The 20,641-nt window shown below is 48.7% G+C and overlaps 2 protein-coding genes across 2 annotated transcripts; one reads left to right on the forward strand and one right to left on the reverse strand.

Moving 5' to 3' along the window:
• The first annotated feature begins 1,321 nt into the window (after positions 1 to 1,321).
• Positions 1,322 to 2,637, forward strand: LOC136474438 (putative GEM-like protein 8). Its single transcript, XM_066472017.1, has 3 exons — positions 1,322 to 1,575; positions 1,684 to 1,752; positions 1,874 to 2,637. The coding sequence occupies exons 1-3, from the start codon at positions 1,404 to 1,406 to the stop codon at positions 2,335 to 2,337; spliced, it is 705 nt and encodes a 234-aa protein (XP_066328114.1). The 5' UTR covers positions 1,322 to 1,403; the 3' UTR covers positions 2,338 to 2,637.
• A 3,481-nt stretch (positions 2,638 to 6,118) lies between these two features.
• On the reverse strand, positions 6,119 to 9,833 carry LOC136470442 (uncharacterized). Its single transcript, XM_066468291.1, has 3 exons — positions 7,168 to 9,833; positions 6,972 to 7,092; positions 6,119 to 6,904 (listed from the first exon to the last, which is right to left on the reverse strand). The coding sequence occupies exons 1-3, from the start codon at positions 9,702 to 9,704 to the stop codon at positions 6,119 to 6,121; spliced, it is 3,444 nt and encodes a 1,147-aa protein (XP_066324388.1). The 5' UTR covers positions 9,705 to 9,833.
• Positions 9,834 to 20,641: the final 10,808 nt, after the last annotated feature.

Below are 20,641 nucleotides of genomic sequence, written 5' to 3' on the forward strand. Positions count from 1 at the left end.
AGCTGGCCCCTCCCTCTCTATGCTGCGTCGTACGAAAGAAGGGTGAAACACGTATGTTGCAAGTCTATGTTTCAAGTTTTTTAGATGTTTCATAGGCATATTGCAAGTATTTTATATGGATGTTACAAAAGTAGATCGGGATGTTGCATATGTTGCAAGTGTTTCAGAGGCATGTTACAAGTGTTTGTTGAAAATGTTTTATCTGTTTTTCACACGTATGTTTGTAAGTGTTTTTTTATTTTTATGTTGTATATGTTTCACACATGTTGCAAGAGTATGTTCCAATGATTTCAGTTGTTTTAATTTATGTTGTAGTAAGTGTTTTCATGTTGCAAGCGTTTTATCTGGATGTTGCATATGTTTCACACATATGTTTCAAGTGTATGTTCCAAATGTTTCAATCGCTTCAGACGTGTGTTGCATTCAAGTGTTTCATGATGCAAGTGTTCAAGTTTCAAATGTGTGTTTAGAGAGTCATGGGGGCACTGTCCGGACGCTGGGGGATGGGACGCGACGAGCCGAGTGCCCACGGATGGGGCACACTGGGGGCAGCGGTCGGGGCACGTGACAGGCTTGGGGTCTTGCAGACGGTGACGTGCTCGTCCTCATCCCGTGTTCTAGGCCCCGCCCGCACGGAGAGAGGGGAGCAGTGTCGCTGGGAGGGAGCCGGGGCGCAACGACAAGAGCGGGGTGCGTATGCGGCATTGTGAGGCGAACGGGATAGGCTACGCATAGGTCCGGACGCTAAACACGCGCAAAGAAAATCCATATATTAGAATTAGATCCTCAGGCCTCCCTCTCCCCTGGGCATGATGGCAGGGCACCCCCCACGTCCCCAGCCTCGCTTTTTCCCGTAACCCGTAACCCGGCGCACGAACGATTGTGCGAGCACATGGGCTGCTTCTTCGAAAGCGGCCAACCATCCGCCGCGCCGAGCCACCTGTCTCCGCGACGCAGCGGCCGTGGACAAATGGGGCAAGCCCTCCACGCCCTCGCGCGGCGGAAAGAAGCAATATCCTACGGTTGGCCGGGCCGCTCGATCGCCAAGCCTCTTGCCTGACTAACTGATGACTCCGGCCGGCCGCGCGCACGATCGAAAGCTCACTAGAGCGGCGGGCGGATGACACAGCCCCACGTAAGCCCGGCCCTTTCCGCGAGCATGGACCGCTCCTTTTCCTTGCGCCAATGAGGAGTTGCTGACTCTGCGCGAATCCACTCCCTTCCAGCCCAAGATTTCATCACCCCTGCGGCCCGCCGGCCGCGGCTTATTAAACCGGCTCCCCTGCTCTGCCGTCCCGAGCCACCTAACCTTGCACAACAATCGCACGCTCCTCTCTCTCCCGTCTCCCGCACGGCACTTGGGTACGTAGCGCGAGAAGGAGATCGATCGAGACTCGAGAGCCATGAAGAAGTCGAGCGGCAGCCATGTGATCGGAGTTCCCGTCACCTCCACGGCGTACGCCATCGAGGACACGACGACGACGAGGGACCGGCCGGCGGCTAACCAGGACGGAGACGATCGCCTCGCGGTCTCGTTGACGCACCCGAGCCACACTTCCTTCGGCTACAAGCACAGTAAGTCCTGCACCCGGCTGACCGGCCCTCAAGCTTGTTGTCGCTTCGCTGCTAAACATTTTGCCCTTGATTGATGCTAATAAGAAGCTCACACGTTATGTTTTCCAGGCAGCAAGGGTCAGGTGATCCACTGGGTGAGCAAGCTGAGAAGACGAGCTCAGAGCTTCAGGGACCATGGTGAGCACCAGTCAACAGCTTTTATTTATACATTCATGTAGCTTCACCAGCTCAGTGGCAGTGAATGATGGGAGAGATACGTGCAGTTGAACTGATATATATTGTCCCCTTCTCGGTGCAGTGACACTGGGTCCGAAGCTGTCGGAGACGGTGAAGGGGAAGCTGAGCCTGGGCGCGCGGATCCTGCAGGCCGGCGGCGTGGAGCGCGCGTTCCGGCACGCCTTCTCCTCCTCGGCCGAGAAAGGCGAGCGGCTGGTGAAGGCCCTGCAGTGCTACCTCTACACCACGGGCGGGCCCATAGCCGGGATGCTCTTCGTCTCCACCCGCAGGATCGCCTTCCGCAGCGACCGCTCCCTCGCCGTCACCTCCCCGGCGGGCGGCGACACCGTCGTCGCGCGGGTGCCGTACAAGGTGGTGGTGCCCCTGAGGCGGATCAAGAGGGTGCGGCCGAGTGAGAACGCCGACAAGCCGGAGCAGAAGTACATTCAGGTGGCCACCATCGACGGCTTCGAGTTCTGGTTCATGGGCTTCGTCAGCTACCAGCGGTGCTGCAAGTACATGCAGCAGGCGATCTCCGAGCTGTAGCTCGATCATGCATGGCTCCATTATCGGCGTGGACGAGAGCGTGCGTCCCATCTGATGTCTGGCGGTGGCAGTCGAAGTGAAGTTTGTGGGCTACTGTGCGCGGCAATGTCTTGCTGGAACGTCGTCTGTAGTCACCAACTGCATGCTCCACCGTTTTTCCATGGGGGCGCACGTTCCTTCCACGTACCATTTGGATTGGCTGACAATTGTATGGTCTTCCAAGTTCTGTTAATTATGTTCGTAGAATTGATTGATGGACCAAGGAACTTGGTTTTGCTAAATGGAAATATTACAATTGTTCTCAGGACGAGGAGGATCAAGTTCATTCTCACCCTCGGTATTTTCTTGTTCAAGAGGACTTTTGTTGTGACTCATAGACAAGGGTAAATATGATCCCTGTAATCCCTCACTCACAGCCATGTCGACCATTTCCAAATTACGAATGAATCTTAAATCTGAATCCTTCCTGACCCAACCATTTTACTTTGTCGGATTTTTTAGAGGAACTATGACAGCGAATTGTCGGCCAAAACTTTTTCATAAAGATGCAACGTACACTACTGGACGCAGGGTCTTTGCCGAGGGCCTGAAGCCCTCGGCAAAGGCTCTTCAGCCGTCGGCGAAGGATTTGCCGAGGGCAGCCCTCGGTGAAGAACCCTCGGGAAAAAAAACGTCGGCGAAGGACTCTTTGCCGAGGGCCTTTTTTCGGACACTCGGCATAGTATTTGCCGAGGGCTAACGGCGACCCTCGGCAAAGTAAAGTAGTCGTTAGGTTCGCGGTTATTTTCCACGGTGTCTTTGCCGAGGGCTGACATAGAGGCCCTCGGCAAAGAGCTTTTTTTTGGAATTTATTTGCCGAGAGCTATGCCGCAGGGCCCTCGGCAAAGACCTATTTTCTTTTTTTTCTCGGAATTTCTTTGCCGAGAGCTATATCGAAGGCCCTCGGCAAAGATCTACGTTTTTATTTTTGTCTCGGAATTTCTTTACCGAGGGCTGTGTTCAAAACCCTCGGCAAAGACCTACTTTTTAATTTTTCCTGGGAATTTCTTTGCCGAGGGCTATGGTTAAGGCCCTCGGCAAAGACCTGTTTTTAATTTTTCCTGGGATTTTCTTTGCCGAGGGCTATGGTCAAGGCCCTCGGCAAAGACCAGTGAAAATTTTCAACATTCCACCTGTTTCTTGCTTTCCATGCAGACAAAAAAATATATATATATATTCAACAGCAGAAATATCCCACAAATATCACAATCATCACATATATCTCACAAATATCACATATATCTCACAGATATCGCATGTATCATCACAAGTCCAAATTCAACAATTCCATAAGTCCACAATCTAACTCAAGTGTCAAGTCCACAAGTTCAAATCCGACTGAGGCTGGCCAACCTCTCCAACCGTCTGGCCTCTGTGTCACCAACCTTCCCAACCGTCTGGCCTCTGCGTCGAGGGTGGTGTAACGAAGCCTCCAGAATCAGGTGACGCACGAGGGGGGTTATTGGAACCCGCCGACTGAGGCTGCACAAACAATTATATGCTTATGTGAGATTGCAGTAATTATTCTAGGACTACAGTTTTAGTATTTAGACAGAAACCTATCAATTTTTTATAGCTAGTGTTGTCTGGGTTTCTATGTCATACAAGCAAATCAGTAGCTAGTGTTCTCTGGGTTTCTATGTCACACAAGCGAGAAGTGAACTTTAACGCTTACAGGAGTAGCTGCAAACGCGTGCGGCACCTGAGGCGGAGGAGCTGACATCTGCACAGGCACACCCGTCTTCTGCCCAAGAGCTTGCATGATTTGCATCATTTCTGCAATCCTGACCTCCTGGGCCTCCCGAGCGGCCTGCTCAGCCTCCAGCCGAGCAGTGAGGGCCGTGATCTGCGCCGTCTTCTCGTTGTTCTGGGCCTGCAATATTGCACTCCAATATTTCAGTAATGCAAAACTAACTCAAGTGTGAGAATATTAATTTACGACGAGTAAAACAAGAATTACCTCGAGCGCATCGACCCGCTGCAGTGTCGGAGTAGGCCGTGAGCGTATGGGCTGGCTGGAACTCGTGCTCTGTGCTCGGAGCTGGCTCAGAGTGGGAACAGTGGTGGGGTCGATGGCGGCGTTCGCAATCCACGTCCGGCCGTGCTTCCTGCCGCCACCGAGCCTCATGATGGCCTCGGCATCAATGGGCTCGGTGCGGACGTCGTACTCTGGCCCGTGCCGCTGCTGTACCGCCGACGTGTACTCCTGGACTTTAGTGTACACGTTAGGGTCGGAGTATGCCTCGCGAGGGGCAGCCGGGTCCCAGGTGACGTCGCCGGCCACCCTGGTCTGGTGGGACATAGCCCACGCCGTGAACATCGAGACATCCTCGTCCGGGTGCGCAGCCTCCTGCGAGAAAGGCGGCAGGTGGTGAGCAATCAGGCATACGTTAAGCGTGAAACTAAATAGAAGAAAAATCACTTACATATGCCGATTTGAATCCGGGGAGACTCCTGCTGCCTTGATGGTGAGTGGCAGCTGGCCTGAGCATACGCAGTGCCCGCTGAGACTCGTGCTTCTCTATGTAGGCCGGCGTGAACCACCTAGCCACGATCATTGTCCAGGCGTCGGCATGCGCTCGGCACCACCAGGGAATCACCTACATGTCAACGAGTGTTTGACATATATGAAGATGAAATTGAACATATTTAATTCAAAAACAAAACAATATCAATGTTATTCATGTACCTCAAGGTACTGCTCCTGGGTCAGCGTCATCTGTCGAGCCTCCCTCTTGGTGACTGTCATTCTACGAGCCGACGCGTAGTAGTCTATGTGGGCCTGGACGCGCGCCTCGTGAAACATGTCGGTGACATACTTCCTACAGGCTGCATGCGCCACACGATCAGCGAGGCCCTCGGTTCCTTCTTCGGCCCTGAAAAACCTCTACATAAAAGATGATATATCCAATCGTTATTTGAAAAAAAATAGAATTCAATGTGAAGGATTGATTAATGTTGTGCGAGAGGAACTTACCCAAAACTCAGCAAGTATCCGCTCCTGCTTGTTGCGGTACTGGTCGTCCTCGCCCAGGGCGTACCTGTCCCACGTGTAGGCTGGCTCTCGGGCCTCCGACGGCAACTCCACAATGCCGGGGAACCACTTCCGACACAACACACCCAAGACGGTCGCGGGAGAGCGCAGAGGAGTACCTGACAACACCTCCCAAGCCCTGCACAAGTAAGAAGAAAATTTATCAGTTTCTCTTTCGATTTCAAACATATCATATGAAGTAGTTGTGATATCATTTATATTTACTTACTTGGGCGGCACAGGGCGAAGCACTAGACGGTTCTGAGGAAGCGGAAACGAAGGGAGCGTCGCCGGGCCTCGCTGGTAGACACCCGACGCCTCGCCTCCCTCGTCCTCGGGCGCCGCACCCTGCTCCTCCTCGACCTCCTCCTCCTCCTCCGTCGGTGGCACGGGCTCAGGGGGCTGAGTCCGCTGCCTCCTACCACTGCCTCCTGTCGTCTGCCTCCCCCTCCTCCCGCGGCCTCTTGCCGTTGTCCCTCGTCCTCCCGCTGCCTCCTGCAACTGTCCCTCGCCTGCCTCCCCCTCCTCCGGCGGCCTCCTCGCGTAAGCCGAGGGTGTGTCACGTCGTGGCCGGCTACTCGCCATCTTTGATCAATCACCTGCACGCACGAAGAATGAACAAGACTTGTTAGTACACATATTAGAGACTGAAAATAAATAAACAAAATATAAATGAAAATAAATAAACAAGACATAGTATTACATGTATTACGAATAATCTTCATGATTGGGATTATAGGTCTCGTCATCACTGTCAACATTATCCAAATAGGCAACACTATCCGAAGGTTCTATGTTATCGTCCTTGTCACTTGCTACAAGTAATCGCTCAAGCATTTGTATGTCCTTGGCATTTTGCACCACATCTCCATCGTCCTCGTCATCAACTGTTTCGTTGTCTACTTCCATTTCGAGGGCCTCGGGTAGGACTATCTGAAGCGTCCCCGGTAGCCCATCTTCCTGATAGAACTCTCCATCATATGTGTTTGTGTTAAAGTTGTAATCGTCATCGTTAGGGGTTGGTAGTTTGCCGTGTGGAGAAACCTGGTGCACAATAGCCCAACCCTGAAGCTCCTGTTTGGCTTGGTTGGCATATCTCGTGTAATACACCTGCACGGCCTGTTGAGCCACAATGTAGATGTCTTTTCCCGGATAAACGGAATCTTCTCGCACCTCGACTAGCCCAAGATGAGGGGTCAGTCTCGTTTCGCGAGGATTGAACCAATGGCATTTGAACATGACAGGTTTAAGAGGTTTGTCACCATCAAATTCTAGTTGGTAGATCTCCTCAACTCTTCCATGGTAGTCGAGACCATCAGTGCCAGGCGTACAAACTCCGCTATTTGTGGTTTTCCGATTGGGCCGGGTTTGCTCGTATCTTGTTGTGTGGAAACGATAACCATTCACGTCATATCCGGTAAATGACTTCACCCTAGCTTGGCAGCCGTTCGCAACTTGTTTCAACTCATCACTCATGGACGAATCGGTCTGGGCCTGCAAGCTCAAACATGATAGATCGTTATATTCGAATATCGAATGTACAAGCTAAATTGGACATTACCTTTCGTTTAAACCAAGAAATGAAATCAGGCCTATCCGCTCCCGCGCCCCGCGATAGAAGGGTGTCTTGTTCCTGCGGGGTAGGATCCCTAGGTTCATGCCAGGATTCACGAACAAATTCCCTGTTGGAGCGAGAATCAATAGGGTTGGACGTTGAATAGTAACGGCGTATTGAAACAAGATCATTGAGAACTTACTTGATGAAAGGTTGCACCTCAGTAAGGTTATTCAACACGTATAACATGATACTGCGCCACTCTTTATTTGTCAAGATCATAACGGTCGATCCACTTGTGCTACCGAGTTGTCCTTGGAAAAGGCCGAGGGTCGATTCATTTTCATCAGCATTGTAACGAGGGAGTGGATTTTGATTGCTAGGAAGGTTCGGCTTGTAGTACAGCGTTGTGAAGTTTGCCACCTCCTCCCGCAGGTATGCCTCTGCAACGGAAGCCTCAATTCTGGCTTTATTTGTACATTTCTTGCGAACAGTCTTTAGTCCTCTCTCGACTGGAAAGCACCAACGAAACTGCACAGGCCCCCCCAAACGTACTTCAGTGGGAAGGTGCACGATCAGATGCTGCATCGGCAAGAAAAAGCCGGGTGGGAAGATCTTCTCCAGCTTACAGACCAACACAGGTGCCACCTTTTCCAATTCCATAGCGATGTTCCGAGATATCTCCTTAGCACACAGCAGGCGAAAGAAATAGCTCAACTCTGCCAACACTTTCCAGACATGCTCAGGGACGTAGCCTCGGACCATTGCAGGGAGAAGCCGCTCAATCCATATATGGTAGTCATGACTCTTCATCCCGTTGACTCGCAAAGTGCCTAAGTTCACTCCCCTGCTCAGATTAGCGGCATAGCCATCTGGGAACATCAAGTTCTTGATCCATTGAAGTACTTCCCTCCTGGCATCTATTTTCAAGACGAAATCCACCTTAGGCTTTTTCCACTTCTTGTTTCGACCACTAGGAGGTTGCATCTCTTGTTTTTTCCTATCGCACAACGTCGCCAGGTCCACTCTAGCCTTAACATTGTCCTTAGATTTCTCTGTATTCATGAGAGTTGCCCAAAGTGCCTCGGCGATATTCTTTTCGGTGTGCATTACATCAATGTTATGTGGCAGAAGAAGGTCATCGAAATAGGGTAGCCTGGTCAAGCCGGACTTATGAGTCCACATATGTTCCTCACCATAACCCACAAAACCACCTCCTTCGTTGGGCACGAGAGCATCTATCTGAGCATGAACCTCGGCACCACTCCTAATGTGGGGTTTAGGGTCTGTCACTGCAACACCTTTTGTAAAGTTCTTGATGTCTTGTCTGAATGGATGTTCAGAAGGGAGGAATTGACGATGCTTGTCGAACGACGAATACTTGCCACCCTTTTTCAACCAAATAAACCTCACAGCTTTCTTGCATACTGGGCACGGGAACTTCCCGTGAACACACCAGGCGCAGAATAACCCATACGCCAGGAAATCATGCAGAGAGTAGTGATACCAAACGTACATTTTGAAGCTTGACCTTGTAGCTCGGTCGTATGTCCATACCCCTCCCCAAGCTTTTATCAATTCGTCAATCACAGGCTCCATGAACACTCCCATATTACTTCCTGGGTGTCCAGGAATTATCAACGACAAAAATACGTTCTGTCGTTGGAAGGCGATGCCAGGGGGGAGGTTGAGAGGGATAGTGAACACAGGCCAACATGTGTATGGGGAAGACATCAATCCATAAGGATTGAATCCATCTGTTGCGAAGGCGACACGTACATTCCGAGCCTCAGCTGCTTTCTCAGGATGTCGATCATTAAAGTACTGCCATGCTTCAGCATCGGATGGATGAACCATCTTGTCTGGATTGTACCGCTTGCCATTCTTGTGCCATGTCATCTGTTTCGCAGTTTCCTCGGTCATGAAAAGTCGTTGGATCCTCGCTATGAAAGGAAGGTGACGTAAGACTCTCGCGGGGATCGTAAGCTGCACCTTTTGGCCATCACCAGATACTACCTCTAGGTATCTGGAGGATCCACACTTCGGACAGTACTTTGCATGCTCGTGTTCTTTCCAAAATAGGACACACCCTTTTGGACAACAATGTATCTTATCATATGGCATCTTGAGCGCACGAAGGAGTTTTTCTGACTCGTACAAGTTGGGGGGCAGAATGTGGTTCTTCGGTAGCATGGTGCCAAACACAGTCAACATCTTATCGAAGCCTTCTCGACTCAGGTTTAACTCGGCCTTCAGCCCCATCACACGCCCAATGGCATCCAGCTGAGAAATATTTGTATGCTCGTGAAGGGGTTTAGACGCCGAGTCCAACATTTTGTAGAAGGCTTCTACGTTTGCCTCCATCTCCTCCTTGTCACGTCCTTCAGCGAACTGAGCTTGGTGAGCGTCATCTATCATGTCTGCTACCCCAGCATCATCATCAAAAGGCTCGAGACGTGGTCTCACCACCTCCTCTCTGATACGATCGGCTTCACCATGGTAGATCCACCGGTGGTAGCCCGGCGTATAACCATGGTACACAAGATGTTTACCCATGGTCTGCTTGTCCACCCTTCTCCTGTTGTCACAGTGGCTGCACGGACACCAAACTAGAGAATGCCCTTTAGCTACACCCTCGCCAAATGCATGTTTCAAGAAGTCATCTGTCCTCTTCACCCAATCCACGTCGTAATCGTTTCGACTTCTTCGCCCCGTGTACATCCACTGACGGTCCTCCATCCTTTGACAAATACATCACCGAGTAACGTAACCATCAACTGCACCTAGCCGGTGTTCCTACTGTCTAATAGGTGAGGATAGATCCTAATCCCACCCGCGTATGCGTAGATGAGGTCAGTTTCCATGCTCCGCTCCTATCCGAGACAGAATTTCGGCAGCACCTCTCCGATGTTCTCCCAATACACGTCCTGCAAAGAAGTTTGTGTATTCGGAGAACAATGGGGAGGTGCTGCCGAAATTCTGGCTCTGGATCGGAGCGGAGCATGGAAACTGACCTCATCTACGCATACGCGGGCTGTCCAAAAAACGTGGACAATCCGAAACAGATACGGTCAGATACACACAGTGATCTGCATGCCTCCAACCGTATCTCTTTCGGACGGGAGACGCCTAACTGGTTTACGCAGTCTACGACAAAGATACAGGAGTAGAGGTTGTTTATACCTAAGGTGGCGGTGGAGACAGGGTAGCGGGGCAGTGGCGAGTCGGGGCAGTGGAGAGTCGCAGCGCCGACGAGGACAATCGACTACTCTGAAGCTCCTTTGACGTCCTTTGCTCTGCAAAAAAAAGGGTATAAGTTAAAAATTTCGGCAGAACCTCCCCTGTACGGGGAGGTTTCCAAAACCTGCAAAAAAAATCGGCTCGATGGCCAACACCCACATTCACGGCACAAAGGCCGACACATCAACAATGGGAGGCACGAAGGCCATCCACATCAAAAAACGGCGCGATGGCCGACAACCCATGGTTTTACCTTCTACTCGACCGAGGGACGGGGAAGTGAAGGTGACGGCAAGGTCGTCCAGACGAGGCCGTTATCCAGAACCACCTGCATTGCATGCCCAAGTAATTGCTTCAAAACATGACCCGCTTAGACAGTGAATAAAACAAGTGCAACTGCAGAAAAGTACTGAACCAGTAAATCCTAAATTTACACGCTCTACTAGATCGATGCTGATTAATAATCAGTATGTACTTAGTAGCTTAATGATGGTGCCCGACAAAGCCATGCTGTGGAGATGATGATGCAACGACTAAAAGGCAAGCATACACCACGTACGTGCGTGCGTGGGCATGCATGCAAATGCATTATATATATTTGACGATGATGGGATGGATGGATCTCGCTCGTATAGCATCGATTCTATGGTTAGTTAACCACCAGCTCAGATAGATCAGGAAAACTGGTAGCTTTGTGCATGTATGCTGATTAGTCAGTGGTGGGTCCACGACGACTAACTGTCAGTAGCCCTAACGGTGGAATCATTGCAAGGGGGCGACCTGCTAGCTAGCTCGGAGCAGAGGGCTCACATCACATGCACGGTTCCGGGGCTGCCTGGCATGCAAGACTGGCCACATGTGCAATGTGTTCATCAGCGTACTTTCATTTCGTTAATTATCATGCCAATAATCAAACACCTACTTGTAACGGTTAGCTAGATTAATCATGCATATATATAGAGTTGTACTGTTACAACTAATTAAGGTGCAGTTTTTTTTTTATAATTTCAAAACATGATACAAACATAGACACGTACTTGTATAGATATACATACTGATGCACAACCGTTATATCCTGTAAGTATTTCCGAAAGACTGACATTGTGGTGGATTAACCGTAAACATCATGGTCTACCACTGAATGAAATGATAACGGAAACGAACCTTCAGGTCAAGACTGACAGGAGAGGAGGAAACGGGGGGCGACGGGGGAGCGGCGTCGGCGGCCTGCGCGGCGTCGGCGGCCTGCGCGGCGTCGGCGGGCGAGCGCGCGGCGGCCTACGCGGCGGCGGCGTCCGCGCGGTGGCCGAGCGCGCCGTGGCGTGCGCGGCGGCGGCCTGCGCGGCGGCGGCGGGCAAGCGCGCGGCGGCGGCGTCCTCGCGGCGGCCGAGCGCGCGGTGGCGTGCGCGGCGGCGGCGGCGGCTGACCAGCGGCAGTGCGGCTCGGGCGGGCACGGCTTGGGATAAGGCCGCCCGCCCGGCCGTTCCCTTTTTTATATGGGGTGCCCTCTTTGCCGAGGGCCTAGATCCAGAGCCCTCGGCAAAGATTTTTTTATTTTTTTATTTAATTTCTTTGCCGAGGGCCAACATCCAAGGCCCTCGGCAAAGATGTTTTCTTTTTATTTCCGCCGGCGCCATCCCGTTCAAAATATTTGCCGAGGGCCTGTACAACGGGCCCTCGGCAAAGAGTTTTATTTTTTTATTTCCAAATTCTTTGCCGAGGGCCTAACGCCGAGCCCTCGGCAAAGGCTGACGGCCGGTGCCGCCGTCACGCTCGGCCGAGGTCGCCGAGAGGCGGTACTGTGCCGAGGGCCCGACCCTCGGCAAAGGTGGGCCTTTGCCGTGGGTCGTTGATTGCCGAGGGTCCGGCCCTCGGCGAACGAGCCGTTGCCGAGGGCTAAGCTTCGCCGAGGGCGGCCCTCGGCAAAGAAAGGATTTGCCGAGTGCCCGAAATCAGGCCCTCGGCAAAGTCTTTTGCCCTCGGCAATGTTGCTGTTTCCAGTAGTGGTAGAAAGCATACAAGATTTGTGAACGTGGAGGGAGAGAAGGGAAGTCTACACGTATAGGTTTACATCCTCAAACATCTTTGAGCCCTATTACAAATGCTAGCTTATACAAGGTAAAATGCCCATGCGTCGCAGCAGGAAAAAATAATACTAGGATAACATAGTATGAACGTGTGTTGTATTGTTACTAAAAACAATATTGCAAGCGTGATGATGTTTAGAACATCATTATTACATGTCGTATGAAGGATAGACAATTAAAATATAACTCAAATTTTGATACCAAACTGAAACAATCAAGTTCATACCATAAGAACCAAGTTCATTACGACTATCCTTATAATAAACTACTAACCTTAGAATCACCACCCCAAATTGCGCTCCTTTATTGATACATCTCGAGACTCATCAATAAGCACCGAGAATTTTCTACCTCAAATCTCATCCATAATAAGCTTTTGTAAGGTCCTTCTATATACGATGAGATAACATATGGTAATTTTAGAACCTTTTTCATATGCCTTCTTCACTATCTCAACCTTATCTTTATACCATTCAACCATCTCTGTGTATATACCCTTGTTAAGGGAATAAGAAGTCTCATCATGTCCACGAAAAGTATCCCCTTACAATATGAGAAATCTTGCAACATCTAAATAAGATGTCAAACGAATCGTGTATCCTTTTTCTTCTTCCTTGCTTACTTCAACTAGTTTTCTACTCATATTTGTCCTTTGGTTCATAAAGTCATCACACTTTAGCCTATCCTCTACATGAGTCTTGCAAACACTCTGGTTATTAAAAATATCCTTAGCTTTCTTCCAATTCACATAACCTTGATGTGGCAAAGACAGGACTCCTAAATTTTTCAGGCTTGCCAAATTAAAGAAGAGATAGCAATATAAGCAATAAGTGGGCTCACTATACTCTAGCCAATCAAATTCATCAAACCAAGTCTTTTGAAATAATCTCCATTCACCACCAATCCATTTAAGAGGAAATAGAAAATCATGAGGTTGTGTTGGACCACTCAAAGCATATGCTCTCGTTACTTGGTCTCTAATTTGAGGTTCATAATCATCAATTGGTTTGCATTTTCCAGGGTCCCCAATCATGTTTGATTGACTAAACTCTGCTCTAGGTTTCTTTGGTTGACTTGTACTCTCATTAGCATGTGGAGTTGAACCACTACAACTAGAACTTGAAAAGTAACTGTGTAGAGTTCTTTTCGACATTTTGAAATCTGACATTTCAATTACATATTCAATTCAAACATTCAATCAAAGACAAATAAGTATTCAAATTTCGTTCACCCAATCACCTTGCTCTACTTGTTGCTCAGTTTCCTGCTCCTACTCCCGTGCTCGGTGGACAGTGGCCTGCTGCCCCGCCCAGTGCGGTCGCGCCGGCGCCCCCAGCGGCCCCTCCCGGCGCCTGACCCCACTCGACCGCAAGCCACCGCGGCGCCCTGGCCCCCGCCCGCCTATGGCCTGCCTGCACGGACGTGTGGCCGCACCTAGCCGCCTGCCGCTTGCCGTCTCATCGGGCCCGCACGCTAGCCTCTCGCCGCCACCACGCAGTCACGAGTCACGTCTGCCCGCTGTGCTGCTCCTGCTCGTGAGTTGAGCTTCTTTCCCCACTACCATGAGCAAGGAGGCCGGAGTCATGATGAGGGATTGACAACAGATGGATAGGGTTTCTCTTTGGGCCAGATGAATTGCTAGCCCAACTCGCGAGGGAGGTCGTCTCCTACCTCCAGCGCAGCCCCTCCTATACCATACAACTATGCCTAAAAATTCATGGGGTTCCAAGGGTCTGGTAACAGCAGGGGGCTCCCCCCCCCCCCACTACACACACACACACCTGGATCCGCCCTTGAGGACCCAATCAATCTGCTTTGCTACAGCACAAGGAGAGAAGTCATGAGCAACTCTAAGAGACTTTCTATATATATATATCCTTTCTAATTATTAGGAATAGAGATTTTAGTGAACCAACAGCTTCTTTATTTGGTTATCCAAATATAGCCATATTCTATTCCGAATTTCTCACTAGCCAAAACTAGAAAACAAGAATTACTCTATAGAGTGCAAACAAGATATGAAAAAAATGTTGAAAAATGAAAAGATATGCGATTTTTATGCCCCTAGATGTTGATTTAGAGAGTGAGTTTTATAAAGACTCTTAGCAGTTTATTTAGTTGAGGAAACAAATAATGAAATGAAAGTCGGGGATGGATATAATGAAGAAGGAAGGGTCAATGGTTTGGTAGGTAAATGGAAAGCTCCCCATTTTCCTCAGACGTTGTTAGGTGGGATGACCGATTTGGTTAGCGGATGGATGTGCAACGTTATGGATTTCAACCGGGCATTTTTTTAGTTGGGGTGGCATTAACGAATAATTGTTTATGGGTCCTGTGAAGAGTGGTATTTGGAGAGAAGTTTTTACGGCGCCGGACAGACTATCATGCTGGAGTGAGGGCACGAAGCTAGGTGGACAGAATCATTTGATGCTTTTTTTAGTTGTATATAGATATAGATATAAATATAGATAGAGAAGAGATTGTTTGGATCGCTAGTTCAGCATGCCCATAGACATAGGCCAGTCAGATGTCGCATTCCGTAGGATTTGGATGGTGGATGTTTCCTGATCGTTGACGTTGACGGTCTGGGAAAGTAAACTTTGCCTCTAAGGGCATGTGCCCTCCTAATGTGCATCACTAGATGTGCACATCAGGAGAGACATTCTCATAACGTTGAATATGCACCCACACAATTCTAAAAGGACCATGTATACTGAAAAATAGCTGAAGCAAGGGGAGATCGTTATGCTCAGGCAAAACACACACACACACATCATACATCACAGCACTAAAAGTTTCATCAACCGAACTTAATTAGCCTGTTTTAAGTTATTACAGGGCCAACGTCAAATGTTCATACGATCATTGATTTGCTTCTGGTGAACTTAGAACAGCATTTTCAAAGATTCAACAAAACGTTCCACGATGGGAAGATGCTACTCAAAGATGGTCAGAGCTTCATGTTGCGAACAGCCGAAGCCCATCATGAGAAGCATGATGTTCCAAGTTAGGTAGCTTGCACGCATCTTGATGCACTTCTAGTGGTGCACATCAGGGGGACACATGCCCTTAGGGGAAAAAACTGCTTTCATGAAGGTCTTAGCATTCATCCCGTTCCATATATTCCACGAGAGGTTGACAAAGATGGTGGACGAAATTTGCAGTGCCACCCCGCCTAGTACAAAAACATTTTTTCTCAACATCAATGTTTTTCCCGTCGATGGTTTATAAAAAACAAAAGCTAGTGGAAATAGAACTATGAGCCCATGACTATAAACCATTGGTAGAGACACAACTCTGCTGATGAAATTCTTAATAAGGTTACCCCAGTACATATCATTTATTTACACCAGCAGTAGGCTTAAGAGAACCGTCATTGTAAATTGAATTTATATTGGTGGTTGTCTTACGTCTACCACATGTATAATCTAGGATTTCTATTGGTGGTAGTGTTAATAAAACCATCACTATAGATATATACTGACGGTTTTCTTAACCTGCCGCGAATACAAATAATTTAATATTACTTTTTTATAATTTTAAAATGATATCTAATGGAGAAATAATCTAAACAAGGGTTGTAGTACACGAAAAGATCTCTAACTTCATAATTCACTACCTTTTTCATTTGAAATCATTTGGGGTCTGGAAATTCGGTTTTAAGATTAACAATTTGAAATTAATATTTTATGATTTTTTTTCAAATGACCTTGATGGGGAAATGACCTAAACCAAATTGTAGTGCTCGAAGTGATCTAGAACGCTTTAGTACAAACTTTTTGCATTTAAATTCATTTAGGATCTCAAATATGTATTACAACATTTACTAAAGTGAATAGGAAAGGCCTATAGATTCAACCTCAGATATGAAGTGTTGGTCCAAGTTGAGGAGAGACCAGACATTGCTCCCCTCCCCTCTACAAAGGCACTTATATCTCAGTTGCCAGAGAACACACCAACACTATGTCATTAGGCAAATGTGTGCATATGCTAGGGAGGAGAGACTCTTAGCAGTTTGACAAAATAAGTTCTAGTGAAAATGGCAAGGAGTGGGAGTGTTTTTGGAAAGAGGTAAGACAAAGATCCATTTGCATATAGGGAAGGCTTATCGGCTTTCCATAGAGTTATCCAGTTAGATGCTTGGCAGCTTGGGCTTGCAAAAGGCTCCAAACAAGACTAGTGGAAAGTGCAACTTTTTTATACCTCGATAAAACGTCACCACACAGGAATTTGTGTTCTCTACCATACTTTTTAAATTTCGTATTACCTTCTTGCACCTTATTGCCTTGTGTTTACTTTACTAGAATTGTTTGTGTATTCCGTCTATACCGGTAATTTAAGTCGTTTTAGACAAGGCTTGAGGTCAAATATTAAAAATATAAATCATGAATAACTTTTAAGTTGTTGAGTTTGGAAATGTGAAAAATATATGAATAGATTTGTCTTAAAAATTACTTTCATGAAAATATACGTATATCACTTTCCAATAAATATTTGAGGAATTTTGTCGTGGGACATCAGACAAACGTTGTATTTGCTGGTAGACACCGCCAACTCAGAAATATGCCCAGTACCATTATAAAATCACGTTTCTTTGCCACCAGACACCGCAGCAATTAAAATATTAATTTTCACAGTTTGGGAGTGAGAAAGGGCAGTGAAAAGACCATATTGCCCCGTGGTCATCTTCCTCCTCGAGACTCCACCCGATGAGAGGTCTGTCCATGTCCTTCGATCGCCGGCGCTACATCTGACGGCTGTGCGTACCTTCGCCGCCCTAGTAGCGTAGTCCGAGGCAGACCTCGCGCAGCTCGATTCGGCACAGCACGGCAGCGTGCCTGCCCGTTTGTGCGCGGGGAGGGCGCACGGGCGCTCGCGCTTGGCTCGGCCATGGCCGGGACCTCGCGATCGCCAGAGCTGGCGGCAGTGGCGAGAACGGCGGCGGAGCTGGCTCCTCCCGCGTGGCATCGGCTGGACTCCTGCGCGAGGCCGGGGCCGGAGGACGGGCACGGGGTGCGCGGGCGGCCCTGCTGCCTCGCCGGAGCCGGGCGGGCGCGGCCTCTCCGGAGCTGGTTGGGCGCCGGAGCCTGCAAGTGCACGGCCATGGCGGCCTCTACCGTGGCAGGCGCGGCCGGGGCTAGAGCTGGCAGGCGCGGCCGCGCGGCCTGCTCATGGTGGCCAGCTGAAGCGCCGCCGCGGGCAGGTAGCCGCAGAGTCCAAGGCCACGCCCCCGACGGAGGCGGCGGCGGCGGAAGCATACGAAGTGGCGGCCATAAAGTATCGAGGCATCAACGCGGCGACCAACTTCGACGTCACGCGTTACGACGTGGACAAGATCATGGAGAGCAACATGCTGGTCCCGACCGACCAGGTCCGGCGCAACAAGGACGGCCAACGCCGTGCGCCGCGGTCTCGGTCGCCAAACACGCATCATCATCGGCACCGGTTCAGGCTGCCAACTGCACGGCGGGCACCTTGGAGATGCAGCCGGCGGCTGTCGCGTGGTCCAACGAGCTGCGGTGGCCAGCAGCACCAGGACATCGTGTCCGTGGACGCCGCTCGGGCACACGCCGCAGCGCCATCACGCACATGCCGAACGCGTCGTCGTTGCTGGCGGCCCCGACCTTGAGCAACTGCAGCTCCAGGGAGCAGAGTGTTAGCACTGCGGCTACTGCGTCTGGTCCGACGACGAACCGAAGCAGCCTGCGTTCGAATAGCCGGTGAAAACCAGAGGTCGAAGTCGAGGGCAGTTTAGACATTTCTTCTGCCTGCTCTCTCCTCGAAACTGAAAAATGAATAAAATAATCAACGCGACGTCTCTCGGCCAAGAATCACAAATTTGTAATGTCCACCGGCAAATTTCGACGTTGACGGTGTTCCCTAGCCAATTTCTTGTTTCTTCAGTGTCCCACAGCAAAATTCCCCTAAATATTTTTATAAAAATAAGAAATCAAAGTTATGTTTTGGAGGCCGTGTCACTGTCCAAAAGGACTTGAATTACCAATTTAGAGGGAGTAGCTGTTAATATTGGAATATACTCCATCCGTTCCAAATTATAAGTCGTTCCAACTTTCTTGAAGAGTCAAAGCATCTCAATTTTGACCCAAATTTTTAGAGAAAGTTACAAAGATTTATGATATCAAATAGGTATACTATAAAAATATAATTAATGAAAATTTTAATAATACTTATTTAGTATCATAAATGTTATTAATTTATTGTATAAATTTAGTTAAACTTGAGATAATTTGACTCTTCAAAAAAGTTGAAATGACTTATAATTTGAAATGGATGGAGTATGTGGTAAAACTTTGTACGGGTCATCAATTGTGGTTTTATAAAACCTTTTGTTTTAGCAAAGATTTACTACGAGAAATTGAACGAAATGCCTTTCGCTGATGATTTGGATGATTATCGTCTACGTGCAAAGTTTCTCCAACCTCTTTTTGAGCAGTAAGACGCAGGCTCGCTAGTCAAACGAACTGTCTCATCAACTGATCCTATCAGGGTATCATCTAGAGACGACGTCAGCCTTGCATTTTTTTTCTAAATGGTGGTTGTCAAATAGGTTTATTGGTCTCGTTTAGTCAAAAACTTTACTTTGTTTATTTGTGTGAGTGACTGTAAGATAGAATTCTTTATAGCTCGTGTGCTAGCCTACGGGCCAAACCTTGTAATAATTGGTCTGATTCTACTTGACGATAGATGAAGCCGGATATGAACTATCCTTGATCTTAAAAAAAAAAGTGCTAATGAACCGAGCCGAGCCGACGAGGATTCCTGCCATGGTTCCAAATGCTTAGTGGCCTCGGAGCATGTTTGCACTAGTAAAGTTGCCGGGGGGCTTGGTCTGAAGGACCTGCCTTCTTCTCAAATTTGTCGACAAATTTCTTTCTGGTGATTCTGCCCCTTGGAAGGACTGGCTGCTTCGCAATCGCAATGACTCCATTTTTTCTGAATCTCCCTCCTCCTCCCCTTCCTACCTTTGCGAGCACCGAGCTTGGAGCCTTGCTATCTCTTTTACAGGTTACCCAGCTCCAAGAGGGGCCGGATATTCGGCGCATGAAGAACACGGGCAAAGCCTTCCGGACACGCGATGCATATGAAGCGCTTGCCCCAACTCCCGGTGTACAAGATTTCCATGGGAATTGGATATGGAATACCAAAGTACCGAACAAAGTTAATTTTTTTGCACGGCTGTACTTCAAGGATCGGCTGAGCACCAAAGCTAACCTGTATCACAAAAACATCTTGGAAGACGCTGTCTGTCGTCGCTGCAGCCTGTTCGTTTGGTCGTAAACGATCATGGATTATAAGCCAGAATAATATTTTTCTCTCACACCAAACTAGCCAGCAGTGATAATCCACAATCGTTTCAGCCAAAACGAACAGGCTGCTAGTGAAGACAGGCGCCGTGCTTTCTTTGACTGTCAACTCAGTAAAGAATTATGGTGCCGCATTGGCCTTCCTTCCCTGGCGCGCTCACAGAGGATATGAATATTTGGTCGATGCCACCAACCCTCTCACAAGACCCAACCACATGGCCGTCCGTGCTGCTCATAATTTTATGGCGACTATGGGATACCAAGAACGGCCCCATCTTTAGAAGTGAGAAGCTCGGCAGGTCATTTCTCGGGTTTCTGATGACTTAGCGACTTGGGAGAAAAGATTTGCAGCTGCTGATATGGTCCCCGGTCTCCGTCGATGGAGCTGTTTTCTTAGATCACGCATGTGTCCACAACTCCAAGATGTCGTGTGATTTTTTCCCCCTCAGCAACAAACACTTTCTTTGAATGGCAATGAAATCCAGGCGGGAATCTCTCCCCTCCGTAGTTTACTGTAAAAAAAAACGAGCTGAGCTGGGTCGAGCCGAGCTAAAATTTTAGCTAACGAGCTGAGGCGACTTGGCTCTTTAGGTTAACAAGTTCGAGCCGAGGCGGCTCCTCGTACCCAGCCATAGCCGAGACCGCGAGACGACTCAGGGTGTGTTTGGTTGAGCTGTGGCTGTGGGAAAAAGCTGCTGTGGGCTGTGAGCTGTGGGAAAGCTGCTGTGGGCTGTGAGCTGTAGAAAAGCTGAAAGCTGTTTGGTTAAAAGTATAAAATATATCTTCTATCTTTATCTCTCTCGAAACAACTATGAAAAAGCTTTTTATGTCACCAATTTCGAAAAGCAGAAAGCCAAAAGCCAAAAACAGGGTCAAACCAGCTTTCAAAAATATACTACAGAAAAACAGCTGCTTCTGAAAAAGCAGCCTGAAAAAGCAGCCCCTTTGATTAGGCTTTTGATTTTTTGGGCCAAAAGCCAAAGCCAAAAAAAAAAAAAAAAAACCAACCAAACGCACCCTCAAA

Source organism: Miscanthus floridulus, chromosome 8 (assembly GCF_019320115.1).
Source record: "Miscanthus floridulus cultivar M001 chromosome 8, ASM1932011v1, whole genome shotgun sequence".
Taxonomy (NCBI): Eukaryota; Viridiplantae; Streptophyta; class Magnoliopsida; order Poales; family Poaceae; genus Miscanthus; species Miscanthus floridulus.

Bases quoted from the DNA above. Each gene is read 5' to 3' on its own strand.
- LOC136474438 (XM_066472017.1), top strand. From the start codon at position 1,404: ATGAAGAAGTCGAGCGGCAGCCATGTGATCGGAGTTCCCGTCACCTCC. The intron at 1,576-1,683 runs GTAAGTCCTGCA...TATGTTTTCCAG, and splicing joins TTCCTTCGGCTACAAGCACA to GCAGCAAGGGTCAGGTGATC. The intron at 1,753-1,873 runs GTGAGCACCAGT...TTCTCGGTGCAG, and splicing joins TCAGAGCTTCAGGGACCATG to TGACACTGGGTCCGAAGCTG.
- LOC136470442 (XM_066468291.1), bottom strand. From the start codon at position 9,704: ATGGAGGACCGTCAGTGGATGTACACGGGGCGAAGAAGTCGAAACGAT. The intron at 7,093-7,167 runs GTAAGTTCTCAA...TCGCTCCAACAG, and splicing joins GAGGTGCAACCTTTCATCAA to GGAATTTGTTCGTGAATCCT. The intron at 6,905-6,971 runs GTAATGTCCAAT...TTGAGCTTGCAG, and splicing joins TTTCTTGGTTTAAACGAAAG to GCCCAGACCGATTCGTCCAT.